Source organism: Haliotis cracherodii, unplaced genomic scaffold (assembly GCF_022045235.1).
Source record: "Haliotis cracherodii isolate W230 unplaced genomic scaffold, xgHalCrac1.p SCAF_7, whole genome shotgun sequence".
Classification (NCBI taxonomy): Eukaryota; Metazoa; Mollusca; class Gastropoda; order Lepetellida; family Haliotidae; genus Haliotis; species Haliotis cracherodii.
In genome coordinates, this window is record NW_027266330.1 from 3514576 (window position 1) to 3524046 (window position 9471).

The following is a 9471-nucleotide window of genomic DNA, read 5'->3' on the forward strand; positions in this document are numbered from 1 at the left end:
ATTAAAAACTGTGGTATGGTTAAGGTACCATGTTCTGTGGGTTTAGCAAGGTTAAACCATCACAGAAAGAAACACTTGTGTTTGTTCAAAACAATATGTCACTTGTCATGGAAGATATTGCTCACTGAGTAGTGGCCTTTTCCCTTTGCTATCATATCTGCCGTTGATCCATAATTATTAGTGGCATTGATGTCCACAATGTTCCTGCAGATGATATGTCTCACGATATCAGCATCACCCACTGCACTGGCAACATGAAGGACGTTGTCACCATCATCATCCACTAGAGTTCCATCAGCTCCCTTCTTCAACAGGAAGTCAAAGACGCCTATCTGTGCCTTCTCTACGGCCCACATCAGTGAAGTCCTTCCACCATGTCCTCTACTGTTGATGTGAAACATGCACTTCATCAGAACAACGTTTATGATCTTCACATTAACCCCACTGCACGAGACATGAAGGATGTTGTTCCCATCATCATCTCTCAGGGATACATCTGCACCATGTTGAACAAGCAGATCAAACACTTCATTGTTTCCAAACTCTGCCGCAAACATCACCGGAGTCCTACCATACTTCCCTCTACTGTTAATGTCAACAGCATGCTTTAAGATGAGAAAGTTGACTATGCTGACATTCCCGGTGATACATGCTACATGCAGGATGCTATTGTTATCCTCATTCAGGAGAGACAGATCTGCTTGTTTCTTCACCAGCAACTCAAACACTCCCCTGTTTCCTCTACTGGCTGCTGTCATGACGGGGGTGTTACCGTGGCTACCTCTGCTGTTGATGTCAATAACATCGAGTGAGAGGAGACATTTGACCATCTTCACATTTCCTCCACAAGCAATGTGAAGGATGGTGTCTCTATTGTCATCCACCAGCAACAAGTCGCTGCCTTTACACACAAGGAAGTAAAACAGTTCTTTATGACCAAACTCTGCTGCCAACATCACTGGTGTTCTACCATACTTTCCTTTGCTGTTGATGTTGGAGATGTTCATCTGGAGTAGGTGCTTAACCATTTCTACATTTCCACCAATGCAGGCCACATGAAGAATGTTGTCATTTTCATCATCCATAAGAGACAGATCACCTCCTTCATTTACAAGAAAGTCAAGCACTGGTCGATTTCCTTTTTCTGCTGCCACCATGACCAGCGTCCTGCCCCACCTCCCTCGACTGTTGATGTCAAATTGTCCCAGTGACAGGATGTATGCCACCATGTCCATGCTGCCACCACTGCAGGCAATGTGGAGGATGCTATCACCATGGTCGTCATTGAGCATTACATCACATCCTTTACTCATCAGCAACTTGAACACATCTAAATGACCCTTCTCTGCTGCAGACATTATTGAAGTGCGCCCGTCTCTGCCTCTGCTCTTGATGCCTAATGTGTTGTATGCAAGAAGATAATTCACCATCTCCACCCTGCCCCCAAGACAGGCCACATGTATTATGTTGTTACCACAAGAATCGTCAAGATGCAGATTACAATTTCTACTCACAAGTAAGTTGAACACTTGTCTATGTCCTTCCTCTGCTGCCAGCATAACTGGTGTCCGTCCAACCTCACCTCTACTGTTGATGTCAAATATAAATCCTGAGAGGACGTACACCACCATGTGCAGGTGGCCCCCTATACAGGACACATGCAGAATGTTGTTACCATCACCGTCTGTCTGAAACATGTTGCCTCCTTCACAGAGAAGAAGGTTAAAAAGCTCCTTCTTACCATTTTGTGCAGCCACCATCAGTGGTGATCTTCCCTTTCTCCCACGGCTGTTAATACCAACAACTTGTTTTGAGAGAATATGCTTAACCATTGTTCCATTGCCTCTAATACAGGCAACATGGAGGATGTTGTCATTTTCATTGTCAAAGAGGGACACATCACCGCCTTTGTCCACAAGGAGATTTAATACTCTCTTGTGTCCACCCCATGCTGCCTTCATCACTGGCGTTCTGCCATACTTCCCTTTACTGTTAATACTAACAATATTTTCATGAAGGATATATTTCACAATATCCAAATAGCCACCCAAACAGGCATGGTGAAGAATATTGTCGCCATCATTGCTCACTAGCGTCAAATCACATCCTGAGCTAACGAGCAGGTCAAAGATTGTCTTATATCCTTTTCGGGCTGCCAGCATAATTGGTGTTCTGCCGTACATTCCTTTACTGTTAATGTCAACAATGTCAAGTTTGAGAACATGCCTGACCATTTCCAAGTCACCCCCAAGACAGGCAACATGAAGCACATTGTTGCCATCATCATCCAAGTGTAGCAGATCAGCTCCTTCCCTCACCAAAAGCTGGAACAAGGACCTGTTTCCATCACAGGTGGCAACCAGGACTGGCGTCCTCCCATTCTTCCCCCTGGTGTTGATACCGGCTAAACCCTCAGACAAGAGGTACCTCACACCTTCTATGCTCCCCTGTGTGCAGGCACTATGGAGCGTGATGTCTGTCGAAGGTGCCTGAGGGTTCATTCGAGTACTGAACATCATTTTGATTCCTGAAAGAATACATCAACTGCTGTTTACATGTAAAAGGGATGACAGAGAGTACTGACCTTAGACAATAATAGTAAAAATCAATCATCTACACTCCATTTGGCTATTGTACTGTTTTAAAACAGTGATTCGCTGTGCAGAGTCGCGACCCTTTGGCACACCAGACACCTATGATTGTGGGTTAGAATCCAGGTTCGCCCCAATTATTTTTCTAGGTTTGTCAGCACCATATCCGAGCTCGTGGGTTTCACCGAAAGATCTACATCGCTTCCAGCTTTTCACCAATATTAAGCTGACACGCCATGATATGACTGCAATAATGTTAAAAGCGGCGTTGAATCAATTGCTCTCTCTCTCTCTCTCTCATGTGATATTAGGAAAATGAAAGCAACCAACCTGTGCGACGCAGTCAACACACATTATGATCTTAATGTTGGTAAGCGAGACGATACACCAGTGGCAGTTGTACAAGTGAATAAGGATTCCCTTTCTCATTCAACTCCATTTACTGGGGGGTCAAACGTCAAACGGTGGTAGCTGACAAGTATAACTGCGGACAATACACCTTCAGGTGTAGTTGAGGAGCTTTGTGGGATGTCTTTGATATGTGAGTGAGAAACGAGTATAAATGCCGGTGAATAAACGCTGAGGTTATACCTGTATAATAACTAAGATTTCTTTATATTTTGGGTGAAGGTAATAACGGAGAGTTGAACTGATTTATATATAATACGAGCCACAAATAACACATGGTTTGTACGCCCTTATAAAACAGCTTGTGCATGTGGCTAATGTGTGATGACATGTAGAAATGGGAACGGGTGTCTGATATCACGTGATACGTACAATGTTAATGTGAAGCTGTATGGGGTGACTGTGTATGGGGTGTAAAAACTAGCTCTTGTATGCAGTCCTAACAAGAGCAAGCATGTGACACCAGAAGGATCTGGAGCTTCTGTCTGTGTCTGGTCGCCTCTCATATACAATGTTGGTTTACCGTTTACATATGATTGTTTGACCACTGTGTTGCATCACTTACTTACTAAACATGTTTACAAAGTATATATATATATATATATATATATATATACCCTCCAATTCTCTATTCAGACGCCTGATAACTATTTCAATACATTTCAACTATATTTTGTATGGGACGTCGTTAATACCCTCAGGTGCCAATCATCACCCACCGATTGTTCCTTACACATCTGTCTACTGCACTGAATGTGATTGAGTTGTTACTTATATGCAAGGGAAATAGTATCGGTGTTTCCCTGTGGCTTGTTGCACAGATTCTAGTTTGTCCTGGGACTGCTGGTGGTTCGCTCGCGAAGACCAGGGCTTGAATCCTCACATGGGTACAATGTGTGAAGCCCATTTATGGTGTTCCCTGCCGTGATATTACAAAAAGAGTCGAGAAGCCATACTCACTCACTGACTATAGATCAGCATGTAACACATGTTCGTCGAGGAGCATAGACCTCCACATTTAACACATGCATGGATCTTCACATTTCACACGTGCCTAGATCAACATGTGACACACATGCATGTATCTCATCGTTACGCACGTGCATCGATCATAACATTACACAAACGTATGCATAATCACATTATACATGTAACATACATCAGAATAGACAAACAAATTTACACACATGCTTTGCAAATCATGTCACACAGATGATGGATCGTCACGCCAATCACATGCAAAGGGCATCACTTTATTTATGCATGTATTATCACTTTATACAAAAATATAGCTATAGAACGTGACATCACACAACTGCAAATGACATCCCGTTAAACAAATGCAGAGATCTTTACGTTACTCATGTGCGTAGATCACCACACTACACAAATGCATAGATCATTACCTTACGCAAATGTATAAATCATCCAGTTACGCAAATGTTAAGATCATCGCGTTAAACAAAAGCATAGATATTCACGTGACGCAAATGCATTAATTAGCATGTTAGAAACGTGAATCATTACGATACACACGTGCGTAGATCACGTAACAAACATAAATATGACGGTATATGCATAAATCATTGCGTTACACACATGACAGATCATGTTGTTACACATGTACTTAAATCTACGACCCGTGGAGATTCCCGGGTAGAATAGGTCTACAGCAACCCATACATGCCGTGAAAGGCGACTATGCTTGTCGTAAAAGGCAACTAACGGGATCGGGTAGTCAGGCTCGCTGATTTGGTTGATACATGTCATCGATCCCAATTGAGTTGATCGATGTTCATGATATTAATCACTGGATTGTCTGGTCCAGACTCGATTATTTGGAGACCGCCGTCATATAGCTGGAATATTGCTGAGTGCGGCGTTAAACAACAAACCAACCAACCAACTTAAATCTACATATTAATATACGGTACATGATTCACGTCAGTGGAATGTATAGATCATCACATTACATGTATAAATCATTACGTTATAATAACACACATGCATCGATCATCATGTAACATAAATATCCAGAACATGACCTTACACACATGCAGATCACAGATCAATAGGAGAGTCAATAGAAGTACAAGAACGCAGTTAACAATTATCTGCTCCACCCCATGATTTATACAATCAAACTAACACTTTGGTAGATGTAAACTACTGAGTGTCAGTAATGGTACAAGGCAGATACTCAGGCTGGTTCAGGTACACAACACGGGTCGCTCAAAGATCATTGTCAGCTCGCATGCCGAGTTACACAAGTCACCGCGAGTCGCAACAACACTATCACAGTGAGAGGAGAAACTACTGTTTGCCATGGTCGGTGCAAGGGAGACTACTCCGCCAGTTTCAGGTACACTACACTGGACGCTCATAGTACATGAACAACACATGCCGGGTGCGGGCTACTCCTCTCACCGTTAGTTCAGTCAGCTCTGTCACAGGGTGTGTAGAAACTACTGATGGCCATGAACGGTGCAAGGGAGGCTACTCCGTCACTGGGCGCTCACAGTGCACTGACAACTCCTTGTTCTTCACTTCCCTGGATACCACTTTGAAAACAACATCCGGGCAGAATACTTTGGTCCCCCATTGTGTGTTGGAACAATATAATGAACGACACGCCAACAGTAGTATTTGTCATACTCCACGTCCTTTATGGTCTGGTGATCAGTTACAGGCAATGATACTGCAGGTGGGCAACAGATGACGACATAATAAAAAAATGTCTTCAAAAGACTTTTAGAGATCCTCATGATTAAAAACGTATCAAAGGTATACATGCATTGTACTTTACAAGATGTCAATTAGTCCAATATCAGAGAATATGCAATAATGTAAGAATTATAAGTCACCCAGTTGCGACATAGGTTTTAAAGTCATGTGCATTTGAGATTGTATTACTCCAACAAACATGATGTCAGTAGCAGGGATTACTGAAGGGCAGGCAACATTCTGCACACTTCAACCACTTGACAACTCAAGGAGTCTTACAGAGGGAAGTGTGTGTTTCACAATGGAGACTGCTCACCTCCTTACGACACTCCTTTGAAAAGAAATAGTTCCTTATGCATTTTATGTTGTGGGAATACAGTGGCGTGTGGGGTGTTCAGTAGAGGATTATGTGCTCTAGTGGACGGAGCGAGTGCGAGGGTCGGTGCTTTGATCTCCAACCGCGTCATACCAACAGACGTTAAATGATGGTCCTTGTTGTTACCATGTCTGGCCAGCCCCACGCCCGCGAAGACAAAACACGCACACGCAGACAGACAGACAGACACGCATTGACTATCACTCTAGGTCCTCGAGTTATGTCTGGGCACATGTTATCTGAATATCTATTCAGATAACGTTTTGAAAGTAAAGACCAAACATATTTTTTATTTTCCTTATTTTCCCAACTACCTACCCTCATTGTTTACAGAAAAGTTGAAACCCTAACACACAGAGTTTGATTATGATGTAGGACATGGCGCGAATTTTATTGGTGAAAGCTGAATTGTGAATTTGGCAAAGTAGCCTTGTATCAGATCAAAGACTCTGCCACAGTGTCCATGACGATGTGTCACATTCTGTAAAATCTCATTGCAAATATGTTCCATCATTCCATCGTTGAGCTTTGCGGCCATTTTACCATACACTCAACTGCTGATCAAGAGAAAGTACACATTGTTAGATTGACAGATTTTTATACCTTGACTAAAGAAATTGAATTCAGTTTGGAATCGACTGCCAACAACACCCACCATCATCTGACTGTTAGTCCATTCAGGTTTGAGAAAAATCATTTTTCATGAAACAGATGTAAGAATAACAGTACAACATAAAAGTGCAAAGAGGGTATCAAAGGTTAGTGGTTGGATACCAACACATCAATATAATAAAATCAGGCGAGAAAACACCCATAGTTATAAGCTGAACCCAGAGAGAGGGGCCGTGAAATGGCACTGATGGTGGCCATGAAGGTCCATATTGCAAGAGCACTCAGGTGCAGTGGACTGACCATTGCAATACTACATGTACTTCAGCGATGCAGCAGGCCGCGATGTGGATGACTACATGTGACCTTCCCACAAACAGCATGTTACATCTGCACAAGCCGCATCTGCAGGCACACAGTGTCCAGACAATAACGTTCTGCAGGAATTTAGACTACAGACAGAATGGCATTGACTCATCGACAGTGTCGAAAAAGACATCAGTACTCAGGAACTTGCGATGCTATTGATCTATGTTATTTTTCAGTGACGAGACCAGGCTCAACTTATTCCATCCTGATGATCTGCCATAATCCTTTGAAATTGGAAGTGATGTCTATTTGCAGCCAGTTGTTATTCCGTTTTTTCAGAAGACAGACATAAGAAATAATATGTCCCAAATAGCTCAAATAATCCAGACGTTCTCAACATCACTACTGTACCCGTTATTCATTGAATGTCGCAATAACCTAACCTTTCGTCAGTAGAACATACATCTTTGGATCATCTATGGTGACAAATAAGACAGCGGAACGTGCCAAACAAGACTTAATCGTCTGAACTTTACCTAACTCCTGAGTGAAACACAACCATGCTATAAACACATGATATCTTTTCACAACTAACCTAGAAACTTACCTACCAGTAACCTTGCAAAGATTCAACCAGCACAAGTTATAAACTCAACATGGGAACATGCCTTGTTTGATGAAATGAAAACTAACATGACTCATGCTATTGTAGCAAGTATTGAACATAAAACCAATTCCTTTCCATTTATTTACTCACCTGTACCAGAAAAAAATACCAGTGAGACGGCCTCGTCTGTGTCATTTGCATAGGTCCATGTAACACTGTATGACAAGAGGACTGACTTCACCTTTGCAGTGGTCAGCTTTCTCCTGATGTCGAGCAATATTCGTGCAGCTAGAGCGTTTGGTGTTCATTCTCTTCCTTCAAAGATTGCATGATACGACTCTTGCTCAGAAGTTTTACAACATTCATGGCCTCGGTAAAGCTTTCAAAACGTTTCATGGCAGTACACGTGGAGGACAATGCCTAATTTGACGCATGCTATTCTATACCTTGACTTGTACCAAATGTTGCCGAGGTTTTTTTTTCAGGTGAACACTTGACTTGTCTCATCATTTCTTATATTTCTAAACTCATAACAGTGCAGCAGGAATTTCTCAATTTCTTTGTGAGGATTGAAACTAACTTGTGGTCAGAGACAGGTAACGAACAAAGAAGATGAGCTTCTTCGGCCACACGTCCTTCTCAATATGCAACAAGCGAACGTCATTTCCAAAGACAAGCCTTTATCACATTTCACTGCATTCCTTCTAGGGCTGCTAATGGAAGAGGCCATGGGCGTGGTATCTGGTGTCCAGGAGGTCGAGATGGTCTCATTCTTTCAATCCTGCTGGGATAAAGGGGCACTCTCACTGCCAGGGTTGTTGTTCCTGGAATTTCCGTAACATTAGATCAGAATTTACTCGTCCAGACTGAAACTTATGATGTTTGTTGTTGTCACTGATCTGAGGCGTAGGTTGACTTGTAGGTGGAAGTCTTGGTAATGGTATACCTCTTGAGTTGGATGATAGATCAAAAGTTAGTAAAATGGGGTTGCGGTAGATTTATGACTGAAATGTGGTCCATAAAGGGGGTTGGGGGGTTCTTGTGTTCTCTGTTTCAACTGCTTGACCATCTGAGGCCACAGGAGTGCAGGTTTGGAACGTGATGATGAGTTGTTTATTATATCTACTCTGTCCTCAATGAGTGTTATACGAGAGCCTATTATCCAATCAAACAGTATTCTCAGTGTCTAAGGTGTGTAGCTTGGTTACAGAAAGCTTCTCTTCTAGGGCTCAGTGGTTCAATTTGGTGACGGATTCTTGCTTGGGTTTATGTCTTTAGGTATCTGAAGTACATTCAGATTTTATCATTTCAAGTTCGTTTTCCATTTTATTATATTCTAAGAAATAGATTTTCAAATTTAGCTGCCCAATAACATTCAATTGCTTTAGACATGTTGTCTCTCTGAATAGAACTGTCTTTGATTAATTGTTCAGTTGTGATCATGTGTTTTTCACTTCTCGAGAAACATTTGTAGTGATAGCTTGTTGATTGTCAATTTTCTTTTTGAGCGCCTTTTGTCAGTATAGTGTAAAGCTAGTTACTTTGGTTTCACTAACTCTATGTCCTTGGCACTCTGCCCCTGTTTGGAGACCTGTCAGCTCAACCACGGGTCTCTCGATGTTGGCCTGGTAGCACTGTCATAGCACATGCTGCAGTGGTGATTCCTTAACAGTGACGATGTAGAAGTCCAGACGTTATTTTAATGGACAAATATATGAGGTTAGTTTTTGCTTTTTTTTACAGAGTAATCCACTCAAACTTCTACTGTAGATGTTAAATCTGACCCCTTAATCAGGGGAGATGATATTGTCATATCATTATTAAAACACTGATGGGAATGAGGGAGT

The 9471-nt window shown here is 42.1% G+C and overlaps 1 protein-coding gene across 1 annotated transcript; it reads right to left on the reverse strand.

Moving 5' to 3' along the window:
- On the reverse strand, nucleotides 1-2988 carry LOC139448281 (serine/threonine-protein phosphatase 6 regulatory ankyrin repeat subunit B-like). The gene is made up of 2 exons (XM_071229822.1): nucleotides 2922-2988; nucleotides 1-2527 (listed from the first exon to the last, which is right to left on the reverse strand). The coding sequence occupies exon 2, from the start codon at nucleotides 2517-2519 to the stop codon at nucleotides 99-101; it is 2421 nt and encodes an 806-aa protein (XP_071085923.1). The 5' UTR covers nucleotides 2520-2527; nucleotides 2922-2988; the 3' UTR covers nucleotides 1-98.
- Between the last annotated feature and the right edge of the window lie 6483 nt (nucleotides 2989-9471).